Genomic DNA, 15,660 nt, shown 5'->3' on the forward strand with positions numbered 1-15,660 from the left:
AAGATGTATACTTCCTCCGTTCCTAAATATAAGTTTTTATAGAGATTCCACTATAGACTACATACGGAGCAAAATGAGTGAATCTACACTTAAAATGCATTTATATACATCCGTATGTGGTGTGATATCTCTACAAAAACTTATATTTAGGATCGGAGGGAGTACAACGGATACTTGTGCAACATTTTCCCCGGAGTTCTGATCCACGGCATAACTCCGAACAATGCGGTGAGGTCTGCATCTCAAGGAATCAAACTGGCCAGACATTTAAACCTGACGCAATAAACTCGGCAGTTCATCACGCTGCTTCATAAAAACCCGCGCACGGCGTAGACAGTCAGTTGGATTGCGTGCTACCTGCCCGTGTGACTGCGATATCATCAATATACATACTGCACTCATTTTTTTTTTCGGGTAACATACTCAAATACTCATTGTACACTACTTACCACGGAATAATAGAGTAGCCAATTGAGTGAGAGATGCCCTCGCCCTGCCTCCTGCCAGTGCAAACGCAACAATGCCTATCTCGGGTCATCAGATCATGTGGGCGCCATATGGTTGGACTTGGGAGACGGGGGTTGGTGACGGGGACAGCTTGCCGCAACTGGTCGCTCTAGGATTAGGGTCCCGAAATACCAAACCTTGGATGCATTAGCAGGACGACCCAGCAGGTTTTGGTACTGGTGTCAGAATTTATCTACTGTTATTACTGACCCACCAGCATGTTTCTTCTCACACACAAGTTTATCCCAAATTCTACGAACAATCACTGATAAGTGGGTCCAGCCGTCGATCAAATTATGTTCGTGCAATCGTTTACATAGCAGAGTTCTGTCCAGGCAGGAGCCACACAATCGTGTACCTCGCCTGCAGTGGCCAGTTTCCTCTATCGGCCGGGAGCACGCGAACGACCGAACTTTCCCTCCCTCACGGGCACAGCGGCTGACAAGAACGAGAGGCACGCACAGCGTCATGTAGCGCTAGAATCTTTCCTAGCCGGTGAACGTTGCCCCGGAATCCCTGACAACACCAGCGGCTCGTGCCCACCCGGCCACCCACGCGGTACGCTTGCCTCCCCCTTCGGACGCGCCATGCATGTCCCGCCACCGGCGCTGGAGCCCAGCGTCGTACCTCCCTACGCCGCGCCCAAACAGTGCGTTCCACCGATGTGCCCAAACAGTGCGTTCCACCGATGTGCCCAAACAGTGCGTTCCACCGATGAAAATTGCGCGAGATCACGAGCTCTTCGTCGTCTTTATCCCCCGTGAAAGCTACGGCTACGAGCCTACGACGAGGTTGCTACTGCAACACGAGCGGCCATGTACATGCATGCGACAGTGATAGGACTAGGAGCAAGTCGGAATTTTAACGTCGTTGAATTGATCATCAATGGCAGGCGCGGTCCGCGCGGATGGTCCAAGGAGACAATAATACTCCCTCCGTTCCAAAATATAGCGCGTCCTCAGTTTCCGTGCTTCAACTTTGACCATTAATTTAATCAACAAGACCGACTGCGGCGGGCGAAAAAATTATACCAATGAATTCGTATTAAAAAAAGTTTTTAATTATATAATTTTTGATCCCGCCGCAGTCGGTCCCGTGGGTTAAATTCATGGTCAAAGTTAAACCTCGAAAAGCGTGGGCACGCTATATTTTGGAACGGAGGGAGTAAACGCTAAGCTAGCTACTCGCCCCCGAATGGCGGATGGGGCAGGGCGGGAGTACAATGCTCGCGTGAGTCGTGTACCCGCCGCGGGCGAAACCTTCGTGACAACAATGGGGGAATAAATTCCGACCGGTTTCCACCGCACACGGCACAGCGCAGTCACCCTGGCAAATACGTACGCCGCCTCGCCCGCCTCTGTACATCCCCGGTCATCCTCGGTGCCGGAACGCCGGAGCCGTGCCGCGACGGGTTGGCGCGCCGGCCGCGCGGGATCACATGACGACGTCGGAGCGGTGGCCGCGCCCTCCGCGGCGGTGCCGGCGGTCGCCGCCGTACTTCATCCCGTCCGGGCCGAACAAGCGCGGGAGCGCGGCGGCGTCACACTCTGACAGAGCGACCGGGTACCGGCGGCGGTCGTGGCAGTAGGAGTAGGACATGTGCCCACGCCTGAAAGCAGACATCGACGCCTGCTGCCCGGCCGACAAGGAGGCGGCGGCGGGCTCGTACCAGGGCGTGCCGCAGGCCGCCGCCGCGGCGTGGTCGATGGGGTTGACGGGGCAGCCCTGGAGGACGAGGTCGCCGAACTCGGCGACGAATGGCGCGTACTTGTAGTTGACCCTGTAGCGGCCACCGAGGGTGGCCCAGGCGGAGCCGTCCCAGATGGTGGCGTAGAGGGACATGGGCTTGGAGGGGAACGCCGCGCCCATGGCCTCCGTCCTCACCACCTCCCTGATCGGGGTCTCATCCACGTAGAATCTGCAGCCAAAACACAAATGTCAGTGCGCAGTTCACAAAAAGAGAGACCACAAATTATAAATTGTTTTGTTCTCTATTTCTTTATGTGCAGAAACGTTGTCGATTCTTTTGGTAAAAGAATCCAGGCAATGCGCATTGAAACAGGCGCAAAGATCTCGGAATGACCCAAGTTTGCCAAGGTCAGAAGGGTGGTGACACAAGCAGCGGGCAGAGCAAGAAAAACGCCAAAAAGGTCTGTGACTGGCTCTCCCCACGAGCGCTCAGGAATCCAACTTCCAAATCCACACCAGGAATATCATCATAACTTAAATTAATTATGGTGCGCTTCTTCCACCCCGAACCCGAAGTAGGCCAAGCAGACGGAAATGAGAGAAGCAGAGGAATGAACAGTGGAACGCAGATGGGGAAGAATGAGATGGTGCCTCACATGATGCGGTGTTGGGTCCAGAGGATGGAGTAGTGGTGGAAGTCGTCCGTGGGGTCGAAGGGGAGGTCGTAGCGCTCCTCCCGGCCGGCGCCGGTGCTGCCGTTGCCGTACACGTTGGTCTGCACCCGCCACTCGCGCCCGCGCACGTTGCCCAGGAACTCGAAGTCCAGCTCGTCGTGGGTCTTCTCGTACGCGTCGGCGTTCGACAGCTGCATGCGAAAACACAAACAAGCATCTTCTTTAGATTCGCATTAGCATGTTTTTGAATTGATTTGGTGGAAAGATGCACAGCAGGGAGAGTAGCGAGGAAACACTGAACGTACGTAGAATGCAACGACGACACCGGCGGCATAGTCGGCAGGGAGCTTCACTGCGGCGCTGAAGAAGCCGTGGAGGAACAGGTCCTGGGAGGCGAACCCGGAGCCTGCACAAGGAAGAGGAAGACGAAGACACGTTCTTGTGAACAACACCCTGAAGTTGGCAAAATCACAAAACCTCCCTCCTTCTGCCTTAGGAGACTGGACACTGGAGAGGAGGGACCCGTTCGTGAAGCAAAGAAGTGCAATGCGCACCCGCATATTACGTCGAAATCGCATAAACGCGGCCGCTAAAGCCGGGCAGCACTCACCGGTGGACTCGTCGAGGGCGAGGTGGACGCGCTTGCCATCGCGGCGGAGGGCGAGGTTGCCGCTGCCGAAGAGTTGGGTGTAGCCCTCGTCGAATGCCATGGACCGCACGACGCCGTGGAGCGGCGCCGGCTGCCGTGCCTCTCCGCCGCGGCCAAGCAGGACGACCGCGGCGACGAGGACGAGGAGGAGGTGGGCGAGCCGCGGCGACGGAGGAGGACACGGTGAGCTGGACGCCATCTCCACACCTCGCTCTCCAGTCTCCACTCTGAGCTCGGCTCTGCCTCTCTCTGCGCAACGCGGCCGTGATAGGTGCGATTTTATTGTGATGGCTCCGTCCAGTCTCTCTCTCTCTCCCCTGCTGTGTGAGCGCCTTTTTCTCGGGACGTGAGCTGCTACAGTTTTGTTCGGCGATTTGAATTAGTCCTCGTGTTCGGGCCCAGCGTCCGGTGTCTTGGATTCCTGGCAGGGCGGGCCCCTACTATGCGCACACCAAGTCACCAACGTTGCAAAATTGCATGTCTTCTTTTTTAATTATAATAATTAATAAAGAAATGAAAATCCTGCTGGTAGTAGGAGTAGTACTACCTAGGGCATTTTGGAGAACGATCGATGGAGCGATGGAAGTCGTTTTTATTAAAAAAAAGACTTTTCGCGTCTGGTTTCAAAATTTTCTGAGAAAAATCAAACACGTTAATATGGATGCTTTTTTCTACATGTGTGCATATTCATGCAATTTTTAATAATAGCGAACAGTTCCTATATTGTTACCCGAAAAAAAAGTGCATATATGTTCACCATTTTCAAAATCGCGATTTTTCCTTTTTTGAGTAGCTCTCACCTTTTTCTTTTTTCGAAAAAACTTCTAATCTATTCATCTTCAATCATGGCAGTACAACGAATACCAGAAATAAAATTTACATCCAGATCCGTAGACCACCTAGCGACGACTACCAGCACTGAAGCGAGCCGAAATCGCGCCGCCGTCATCATTCCTCCATCGCTGGAGTCGGGCACAACTTGTTGTACTAGACAGTCGGAAAGTCGTCGTGTTAAGGCCCCATAGGACCAGCGCACCAGAACAGCTACCGTCGCCGATGAAAAATGACGTAGGTTGGAAGGATTCAACCCGAAGACACACAAGCGTAGACGAACAACGACGAGAGCCGAGCAAATCCACCAAAGATAGATCCACCTTAATTTATCTCATCTCAAGATTTTACTAGCCTGTACTAGTATACACCCGCATGAACATGCGTGATTTTTCTTTAAATCATACAACTTCAAAATATAAATTTCGAATTTTTCAACAAAACAACTTCATGGAGCCTGTACTAGTAGCATTTCGGAGTACTACTGAGACACTCCGATAGGGATCGCTCGTTCCAGGTCTTTCGACGTTTTTACCTTTTTGCGGGGACAGATCTGTCGACGTTTCACATCGCGGTGAATTCTTTTCCGAGCCTACCGTACAACCACTACTCTCTCGCCTGCGACGAGTAACTGCGGTAGTAGATGGCAGTATACTGCTACCGAACAGTGAAAAGATAGGCTTGGGCCCATATGTCAGTCAGGAGCAGCGGCTCACAGGTTAATTTCTCAACCCAAAGCCGAGGGTTTAAACGACGTGTAGCATCATTATCGTGTCCCCCCTGCTCTCTCTCTCTGCGCCCGTTCTTTGCCTCTGGGAAAGGCAGCGCCTTTTTCTTAATTGCGGACGCAGACGGGACACGGCCTGGGGTTGGCTGCTTGCTCCTGGACGTACGCCGTGCCATGCCAGGCCACTTGCGATCGCGGGGTCCGTGGTAGTAGTGGTAGCTTGACAATGTTGTACAGTACTACTACTGGAGTAGGAGTACTTGCGAACGGAGCCGCGCGGTAAAAATTTCCCAGCTTTTGGTAGTACGCTACCGCTACTCCGTGACCATGAGAGCACGGAAGAAGAGAGTGTTCCAGAGGTGTACATGTATTTGCCGCGGACCGAAATACGTACTGTACTCGGTGTGAGACCGGCTACTTCGCAGCAGACAAGCTCCTCCGTCAGCTCCCCTTCGCCGACGACCTCTGTCGTCCATAGTAGGGGGTCGCCGGATCCATGCGCATGGATCGTTTTTACTTTCTTGTAGTCTAGATTTTTAGGTTGTTCATTCTCTTGGTTTCGACGACGACGATGACGGCATTGAATAAAGATTTTTTGGATCCATCCCTGACGAGGCCATCAGTTCTATGGTTGGGGATGGATTTGGAAACCAATATGTTCAAGCAAAGATGACGTGGCGGCGGCGGCATCCTCGTGGTGGACCTGTGTCCTCGGGCATTGGTGCTTTCATTGTTGAAAGGAAATAATTACTTCCAATTAAATCTTTCCTAGATACCTAAAATTCATTTTATTATGATCCATTTTGTGAAAATATATATTGCACTAAAGATGCAAAATTGTTTTCTTTTTTCCTTTTTGTTCTAACTTTCCCCACCTCGCTTGGAGGAGATCAAAGATCTCCGTCATGCCAGCTGAGGGAGTCCTGGACTAAGGGGTCCTCCAACAGCCGGACTATATACTTTGACCGGACTGTTGGATTATGAAGATCCAAGATAGAAGACTTTTCCCGTGTCCGAATGGGACTCTCCTTTGCGTGGAAGGCAAGCTTGGCGATTCAGATATGTAGATTCCTTTCTCTGTAACCGACTTTGTGTAACCCTAGCCCCCTCCGGTGTCTATATAAACCGGAGGGTTTATTCCGTAGGACAACAATCATGACCTCATAGGCTAGACTTCTAGGGTTTAGCCATTACGATCTCGTGGTAGATCAACTCTTGTAATACTCATATTCATCAAGATCAATCAAGCAGGAAGTAGGGTATTACCTCCGTAGAGAGGGCCCGAACCTGGGTAACATCGTGTCCCTGTCTCCTGTTACCATTGGCCTTAGACACACAGTTCGGGACCCCCTACCCGAGATCCGCCGGTTTTGACACCGACATTCATGCTTTCATTGAGAGTTCCGCTCTGACGTCGAAGATAGGCTTGATGGCTCGCCTTGTTATCAAGAACAACATTACCTCCGGGGGAGCCCTGGCCTCAGGCCAAACCCTCCGGCTGGGCGGCCTTATCATGTCCGCCCGTTCGGCCGTCGGGCCAACGAGGACTTCTCGGGTCATCGAAAATCGCCTCCGCATCAACTCAGAATACTCCGAGCAGATGGATCCGATGGAGTTGTCGTCTTTAAACGAACTCCTGGATCGCATCGCCGCCTTGGGAGTCGCTACAGACTACAATCGGATTGGACTTAAACCCGATCAGAGAGAAATTGAATCTCCACCAATCACCCTTCAGATAGCGGTAGTGGAGGAGCAATGCGACGACTCATCCCCTACATTGAGGACGAGTTATGTTCGGGTTTCCGAGCTCACAGAGCCGGACACCCGCACGAGGAAAGATGGGCCCCGAACTCCGAACCTAGAATCGGACTGCGGGCCCGAAAAATTGGTTGATATTCCGGAGCCCGGACTGTTAAGCTCGGAAGTTTCTCAAACTCTGGATCCCAGACTGGGTCAGGGTTCGGATTTAAAAGCCACCCACCCACCTAGATACAAGCGATCTTATCCACATCAGACAGCAGTCCCAGGAAACGGTCCATCACTTTTGGGCCAGATTCCACCTTTTCAAGGACAGGATCAAGGACTGTCGCGATGAAGATGCAGTCTCATTATTTTATAAAAACTGCACGGACGAGGGAATCCTCAATGCAATCAATCGCCGCCACGTCTCACACTTCGTTGACTTGGCAACCATAATACAGAAGTACTGCGCAATGGAAAGCGTTTGGAAAACTCAGGCAGCCTCTTGGGAGCCACCGGTTTCCACCAAACCCCTCGTCCGGACAAAAAGGATGCACCCTCGTCGGTCGCCTAATCCAATAACAAAAAATCAAAGCCCGTTACGGGGCGCGGAACCGTTCTGAAGGGATGGCTCGATAGGCCATGCAAAATACACACAACACCGGATACCGTACCAACCCATAGCCTTCGAGCATGTTGGATACTCTGGCAGGAGGCCAAGAGCGGCGAGGATCTCCTCACCAAAAACACCACAGAGCAACATCCCATGGAAGACAACAACCCTACAGTATTAACAGTCTTCAAGACTTTCACCTCGAACAATATGCGCAAAAGGGCACTCCGCAGCCTCACTGAAGTCTGCCAAGTTGCAGCAATAAACCCCTGGAACGACACGGCCATAACTTTCAACAAACCAAAATTCAGAACAGTCTGGGCACCTGCCGCACTGGTCCTCAGTCCAATTGTGGACGGCTTTCGGCTTACCAAAGTGCTCATGGACGGCGGCAGCGGACTAAACCTCATTTGTGAGAAAACTCTCAACAAAATGGAAATAGACAGGAGCCGCATTGAGCAAAGTAATACGACCTTCCGAGGAATTATTCCCAGTCGGGAGGCGCGATGTGCGGAAAAAATCACACTAGATGTGGTATTCGGCACGCCGGAGAATTCTCGGTCCAAAGAGATAACCTTTCAAGTGGCCCCTTTCAACAGTGGATATCACGCCCTATTAGGGCGAGACGCATTTGCAAGGTTCCAAGCTATACCCCATTATGGGTACCCAGGCCCAATGGAATCATCACTCTTGCCAGTGATCCGGACATAGCACTCCGCGCCAAAAACAAAACCGCTGCCTTGGCCCTCGAGGCATTGTCTGAAGCCCTCGCGGTCGAAGAACTAACCGCATTGCGGTCCAAAGTGGATAGGGACAACGTGATACTTGATAAGCAATCCAAATCCACCTCCTTTAAACTAGCAGACGAAATAGTCAAATTCCAGGTCCACCCAACGGACTCCACGAAGATAGCATCCATCGGGGCACAGCTGGACCCCACGGTCGACGCTGCACTGCAGGCGTTCCTATGTGAAAATTGGGACATATTTTCCTGGCACCCTTCTAATATGCCAGGAATCCCACGCAGGCTGGCCGAACATAGCCTAAACATATTGAAGGGATACAAGCCGGTCAAGCAAACACTACGGCGCTTTTCTGAACCCAAACGACAAGCCATGGGAGAGGAGCTAGCCAAGTTACTCGAGGCCGGATTCATCAGAGAGATAAAACACCCGGACTGGCTAGCGAACCTGGTGATGGTACCAAAGAAGGATAAATCCTGGCGCCTATGCGTCGATTTCAAAGACCTCAACAAGGCTTGACCTAAGGATCCTTTTCCCCTCCCCCGCATTGATCAGATCATCGATGGTACCGCAGGACACGACTCACTGTGTTTCCTCGGCGCATACTCCGGATACCATCAAATCAAGATGAAGGAGTCCGATCAAGCCGCAACGACATTTATCACCCCATACGGGCCTTTCTGCTTCAACACTATGCCTTTCGAGCTTAAAAACGCCGGTCCCACCTATCAACGCATGATTCAAACATGCCTGGAGAAACAAATCGGCAAGATAGTTGAAGCATACGTAGATGACGTAGTCATCAAAATCAGACATGTCGAGTCATTAATAGACGATCTGCGTCTTACATTCGACAACCTCCAAACATATGACATTAAGCTCAATCCGGAAAAATGTGTTTTCGGTGTTCCGCCAGAAAGCTTCTGGGCTTCATCATTTCCAATAGAGGAATTGAGGCAAACCCAGCTAAAATCCGAGCTTTGTCACAGTTGGCTACGCCAATAGACCTCAAACAAGTCCAAAAACTATCCGGATGTGTGGCAGCTTTGAGCCGCTTTATCTCCAGACTAGGAGAAAAGGCATTGCCACTCTATTGCCTTCTCCGACGCACCGATCACTTCGAGTGGACGAACGCGGCAACGGTCGGATTGGAAGAAATAAAGGCTCTTCTAGCAAGCAACCCAATCCTGGCCGCGCCAAATGTCGGCGAACCCATGTTATTATATATATCAGCCACACACCAAGTTGTGAGTGCGGTACTCGTTGTCGAACGAGAGGAGGACGGACACAAATTCCCGCTTCAGAAGCCGGTATACTACGTATCCACTGTCCTCACACCATGCAAATCCCGGTACCCTCATTACCAAAAAATAGCATACACGGTCTTCATGGCATCCCGGAAGCTACAACACTACTTTCAAGATTGCTCAATAACGGTAGCCTCCGAAGTACCTCTCAATGACATAATAAAGAACCGCGACGCTACGGGCCGGATTGCCAAGTGGGCCATTGAGCTCCTCCCATTCTACATATCATACAAACCGCATCGGGCCATTAAATCCCAGGTATTGGCCGACTTCATCGCTGAATGGACAGAGGACTAACTCCCTAAAGAATACGGCACATATTCCAACTGGGTCATGCACTTCGACGGCTCCAAAATGTTGGCAGTCCTAGGGGCAGGCGTTGTCCTAACATCCCCCACCGGAGATACTGTTCAGTACGTCCTACAAATATTATTCACGGACTCCAACAATGCTGCCAAATACGAAGACGGATTGCACGGTCTTCGGATGGCCGTCTTCATGGGCATATGACGCCTGGAAGTGCACGGGGATTCAAACCTCGCAATATCTCAAATAAATGGAGATTTCGATGCCAAAGATCCAAAGATGGCGGCTTACCATAACGCTGTTCTCAAAATGTCGGCTCGGTTCGAAGGGCTCGAGTTTCACCATGTGGCTCGTGAAAGTAATCAAGCGACGGATGTCCTTGGCACCGAGGCGACGGATGTCCTCGCTCCCATCGGCGCCAAGCGCGACCCCATCCCACCTAACATCTATTGGGAAAGGCTCTTCAAGCCATCCGTGGTGTGGCAAGCGGAGAGCAGCAATACCAATCCGGATCCGAATACAACCCCAGATTCCGAACACACCGACATCATGGGGGGCTCAGCCACCAAAATATTACACCATCGGCCCATCTCATCATGGCGGTCATCGCCCCATGGACCGAACCCTTCCTGGCCTACCTTAATAGGCGAGAACTTCCTGAGGACCAGAATGAGGCACGCTGCATCGTGCGACACTCTAAAGCCTACAAGGTTCACGAGGGAGAACTCCATAAGAAAAGCGCTACCGGAGTACTTCAAAGATGTATCTCCGAGGAAGAAGGGCGACAGCTCTTGGCTGAAATTCACGCCGGCCTCGGCGGTCACCACGTCGCGGCTCGGACCCTTGTAAGCAAGGCCTTCCGTACAGGTTTCTATTGGCCGACGACCCGAGCAGACGCACAGGACCTTGTCCAACATTGCGTCGGATGCCAGCTTTTCGCCAACCAAAGCCTTATGCCACCCACCGCTCTACAAATAATCCCCATCACTTGGCCTTTTGCGGTATGGGGCTTGATATGGTCGGACCCCTTAAAGGAGGAAGCCATAAGAAAAAATATCTGTTGGTCATGGTGGATAAATTCACTAAGTGGATAGAGGCAAAACCAGTTAAAACGGCCGAAGCCGGGCCAGTGATAGACTTTATATCCGGTGTTGTGCACCGTTATGGTGTTCCACACAGCATCATCACCGACAACGGCTCCAATTTCACAGCCGATGAGGTGAAGGCCCGGTGTGCCAATCTGGGCATCAAGCTTGACTACGCCTCTGTCTATCACCCACAAACCAATGGTCAGGTCGAACGCTCCAATGGTCTTATTATGAGCGACATTAAACCCAGGTTAGTGCGGTCTTTGAAAGAATCAGACAAGCACTGGGTCGAGGAGCTCGACTTCGTACTCTGGGGGCTGCGGACCACACCCAACTGTTCAACCGAATATACACCTTTCTTCATGGTGTACGATGCAGAGGCCGTGTTGCCCTGTGACATTATTCACGACTCACCTCGAGTGCGCATGTATGAAGAGAGAGAAGCCGAGCTTGATCGGCAGGATAGCTTAGATGCCCTGGAGGAGGAGCGCGATGTCGCAAAAGCCCGTTCCGCATTCTAACAACAACAGGCCCGCAGATATCAAAGCAGAGAAGTACGGGCCAAGACTTATAATATTGGCGAACTTGTTCTACGCTTGCCGGAGAAGAAAAATGACAAACTCAAGCCCAAGTGGGAGGGTCCCTTCATCATTGACGAAGTCCTCACCAGAGGAGCGTACCGCCTGCCTGATGCATCAGACAACTGCCTAGAGCCGAACCCATGGAACGCGGCCAGACTCCGAAGATTCTATGCCTAGCGTCGGACTCTTTGTTCGTCCCATTTCTTCCCTTTTTGTTTCCATTATTTATTTTCTCTCTCTTTTCACCTTTCTTTTTTAGAGTTGTAAAGCTTTTGTATGGTTAAACCGTACACCTACGACGCATACAATTCTTAATATGTATGTCAATTATACCTGGGGGCTTCTCGTACAGAAGCTTATTATTATTTTCTGAGCATCAAGCTTGTCAGTGTTCTGGGAATGGGGGTCCCCAGACTTGCCTGCCTGCGGCCTGCGGCGTGGCTCAAGGGGCGGCGTAGCATGGCACATCTTCATCAGCACGAGCTCAAGACCCTCGCGAGGGGCCAAGCTTCGCGGAGCGGACGACAGGAGGCTTCCTCAGGAACGACCTCATCAGGCTAGCTCGCGAGGAGGCGGAGAGATCAAGGCGGGGTACCTCGCGAGGTGCCCCATGACGCAAGCCATGACGACCAAGGGCGCCAGGTGGGCGCCAGCTCGCGCAGTGTCCTTGTTTCCTCTTTGGTGCAAAGGGAGCAAGCGTAGGCAAGAGCATCAAGCAAAGGCGTCCATTTCGGTGCAACAAGACCAAGACCAGCAGAACGGCAGGATGGAAGTCATCATGGAGCCCAAGCCGACGTCACCGCCAGAGTCTTTGGCAGGCGAGGACCAACTTTAGTTAGGATAAGTGTACTAGATGTTCCCCTTCAAAATGGCCAATTGTTGGCGCCCTTCTCACTCAATATTTGGGAAGAGGCCCAGGGCCTTTGCCTATAAATAGGACTAGCAACTCTCAAGGCAAGGGAGACGGATCGACCAGTCGAACCTTAGCCAGAACCACCAACACAAGAACCCCTCCCCTCGTGAGGTTGTTCTTCCTTGTACTGTTCATCACCAGCCCAAGAGGCAATCCACCACACACACACTGCAGTAGGGTATTATACCACAATGGTGGCCTGAACCAGTATAAACCCTGTGTCTCTTGAGTTGTTCCTTTGATTGCTTAGTTCCTAGCAAGGCGGTGAGGTGCAGGTAGGTAGAGGGCGAAATCTCCGCGCGCACCCCAGTGTTCGAATCTAGAGGGTCTGCCGGAACCCCAAATCCGACATTTGGCGCGCCAGGTAGGGGTGTGCCGGAATTTGTCTTCCACCGCCCTGTTCTTCACCGACCATCGCGTCCATGTCAGACGCTCGTCGGGCCTGCGCTGAGCGCCGAGCCGCTCTCGCTTCCCGCGTCGCCCAGACGGCCCTCGTCGGTGGCCACCCCCGTCGTTCCCCGTAGCCCGCCGTCAACGCCGCCACCGGCCCGGCGGGGAACGAGCAGCAGGCATCGTCCCAGCACCCATCCATGAGGCGAGACGGCCGCACTGCCACTCCCTCGCTCGCCCCGGCTGGTTCCTCGTACCGCGCGCCCCGCGCGGCCATGGAGGCTTGGGCTGCGCTCATCACGGCAAACGATCTCCTGCGCTACCGCCCGGTCGACGACGTCTACGAAGAATGGCTCGACCGCGTCGCCGAGCTCGTCCGTGCCGCAGGGGGCTCCCACGCGCCGTCCTTCTCACTGCACCGCGCCCTGTCCTGCGCGGGCAATGAAGCTCCGGGGGCGCCTCAGCCGCCTCCCCCTCAAGAAGGCGCTCTGGCCCCGAGGCGCGTGGCCCCTGGACGGAACCTACCCCATCCGCGCGCCTGCGCAGCAAGAGCGGAGCTGCTAAGAGGTTCCTCGCCCCCAGGAGGCTGCCCGAGTGCTCCCTGCTCCGGTCCGTCGCGACGACGCTCCCGTCCCAGCTAGCCAAGACGCTGCGCTGCTCCCAGCTGCAGCGCATGGGGGCCCGCAAGACCAAGATCCTCGTCTCCAGAGGCCTCCCATGACCACAGCAGGCTGCCGCGCCTTCACCACCGAGTTGCGCAGCGTCGCGTGGCCCTGCAAGTTCAAGCCAGACCTGCCCCCTCGCTACGACGACACGACCGACCCTGCGGAGTTCCTCCAGCTCTACGAGCTGGGCATCGAAGCCGCCAACGGGGATGAGAAGGTCATGGCGAACTGGTTTCCCATGGCACTCAAGGACGGGGCCCGCACCTGGCTCCTAAACCTGGCCCCAGGCACGATCTCCTCCTGGGACGAGATGCGCGCCCGTTTCATCGCCAACTTCCAAGGTACTCGCGACCGGCCGCCCGCCGTGAGCGACATGCGCCGCATCAAGCAGCAACCAGGGGAGACCCTACAGAAGTACATCCAGCGCTTCAACAGCGCACGGCTCAAAATTCCCAGAGTGACCGAGGAGGCAATCATTTCGGCCTTCTCCGACGGCGTGCGTGATGTCAAGATGAAGGAGGAGCTGGCGATGCATGAAGATCTGTGCACTTCCTTGGAGCTGTTCAACCTGGCAACCAAGTGCGCCAGGGCTGAGGAAGGGAGCCTTTCCCTCCTCGAGCTGCCAGCCACAGACCCAGAAGAGAAGAAATCCAAGGCCAAGGACATGAAGCACAAGGGGGCTGCCGTGCTCGGGGCAGAACCAGACACCAAGCGGGGCAGAGATCAGCCCGGGTCTCTCAAGGGCAGCCGGTACTGTGTGTACCACGACCTCCACACCCACAAGACACACGAATGCCAAGAGCTCCGAGCCGTGCGAGAAGGAAGGGTCGGCCGGCGCCCCGACCACAACGATCGTGGCTACGACTAAGGAGGAGGAAGGAACGCAGGACCCTGGGAAGACCGCGGCCCTCGCCAAGGGTTGCACGACCAACCTCGCGAGGATCGCTGGCAGGATCAGCCTCGCGAGGGAGACTGGAGGGATCGGCCTCGCGAGGATCGCCCGCAGGGAAACGCAGGCCTCCCTCCACTGCCTCCGCAGCCTAGGAGAAACGAGGACCATCATCAGGACGAGGGGGCTGGGGGCTTCCAGGAGCCACGCACGATCGCCTGCATTCTGGGCGGGGCTCAGGCCCCAGCCTCTCAATGCATCTTCAAGCAGTTCGCCCGCGAAGTGAGTGCAGTCCTCCCCAAGCTTGAAGCCACGCGCCCCCTCAGGTGGTCGGCGTGCGCCATCACGTTCAGTTCAGCGGATTAGCTCAAGTGCGCGGCCACGGCCGGAGTCCTCCCAATGCTTTGCTCCCCAATCGTCAGCAATGTGCAGGTCACCAGGACCCTCATCAACGGCGGAGCAGGGCTCAATGTCCTGTCCGTAGAGACGTTCAACAATCTCCAAGTGCCATACGATCAGCTTCAGCCAACCAAGCCTTTCTCAGGAGTCACCGACGGTTCCACCGTCCCGATAGGGCAGGTCCGCCTTCCTGTTACCTTCGGGAAGCGCGACAATTACCGTACCGAGCTCATTGACTTTGACGTCGCCCACATCCGCATGCCATACAACGCCATCCTCGGCTACCCAGCTCTCACCAAGCTCATGGCCGTGACTCATCACGGCTACAACGTCCTCAAGATGCCAGGAAGCGGTGGGGTCATCACGGTGCCCTATGAAGAAAGAGACGCAGTGTGTTCCCTGGAACGGGCTTTTCAGGCCGCATCACTTGAAGACCCAGATCGCGGGAGCGGGAGGCTCCCCGAAGCCGCTCCCAAGAAGAAGAAGACATCACTAGGCACGACCCTTCAGGAGGTAGGCCCCGCAGGGTCTGCGCCTGCTCGGGGGACACCTCCTCCTGTCGCATAGGAAGGCACGCCCGGCGCCCTCCTCAAGCAGGGCTCGGGGGCTCCCCCCTGGAGGGCCACCGACTTTGCTAAGGTCACGAGGGAGGCGTTTGGGCACCACATGGAGGCGTGTTTCAGAGCATGTTTCCCTCAGGAAGGAGCAAAGTGAGGAGGGCCAAACCCTCAGGAGTTCGTCAGTCAGGTCACGCAGGAGTTGCAGGAGTCAAGAGTCATGAGTGGCAGTCGCCTCTTACCCGCCGCAGCTCCCCATCCAGGCGAGGATGGTGGGCTGCGCGTCTGCGTCGACGTCCCAGGGCTCAACCGAGCCGCCTCTCAGGAGCGCTTCTAGCCCTCACGCATGGGGCACTGCAAAGGCCCACCCCACAGCTACGTTCGCATGCCCT

The 15,660-nt window shown here is 54.2% G+C and overlaps 1 protein-coding gene across 1 annotated transcript; it reads right to left on the reverse strand.

Annotated features, from left to right (window-relative positions):
* Window positions 1-1,625: 1,625 nt before the first annotated feature.
* On the reverse strand, window positions 1,626-3,832 carry LOC119309322 (probable xyloglucan endotransglucosylase/hydrolase protein 27). Its single transcript, XM_037585349.1, has 4 exons — window positions 3,481-3,832; window positions 3,176-3,276; window positions 2,853-3,061; window positions 1,626-2,425 (listed from the first exon to the last, which is right to left on the reverse strand). The coding sequence occupies exons 1-4, from the start codon at window positions 3,716-3,718 to the stop codon at window positions 1,942-1,944; spliced, it is 1,032 nt and encodes a 343-aa protein (XP_037441246.1). The 5' UTR covers window positions 3,719-3,832; the 3' UTR covers window positions 1,626-1,941.
* Window positions 3,833-15,660: the final 11,828 nt, after the last annotated feature.

The sequence above is a fragment of the Triticum dicoccoides genome, chromosome 5B, assembly GCF_002162155.2.
Source record: "Triticum dicoccoides isolate Atlit2015 ecotype Zavitan chromosome 5B, WEW_v2.0, whole genome shotgun sequence".
In the NCBI taxonomy this organism is placed as follows: domain Eukaryota; kingdom Viridiplantae; phylum Streptophyta; class Magnoliopsida; order Poales; family Poaceae; genus Triticum; species Triticum dicoccoides.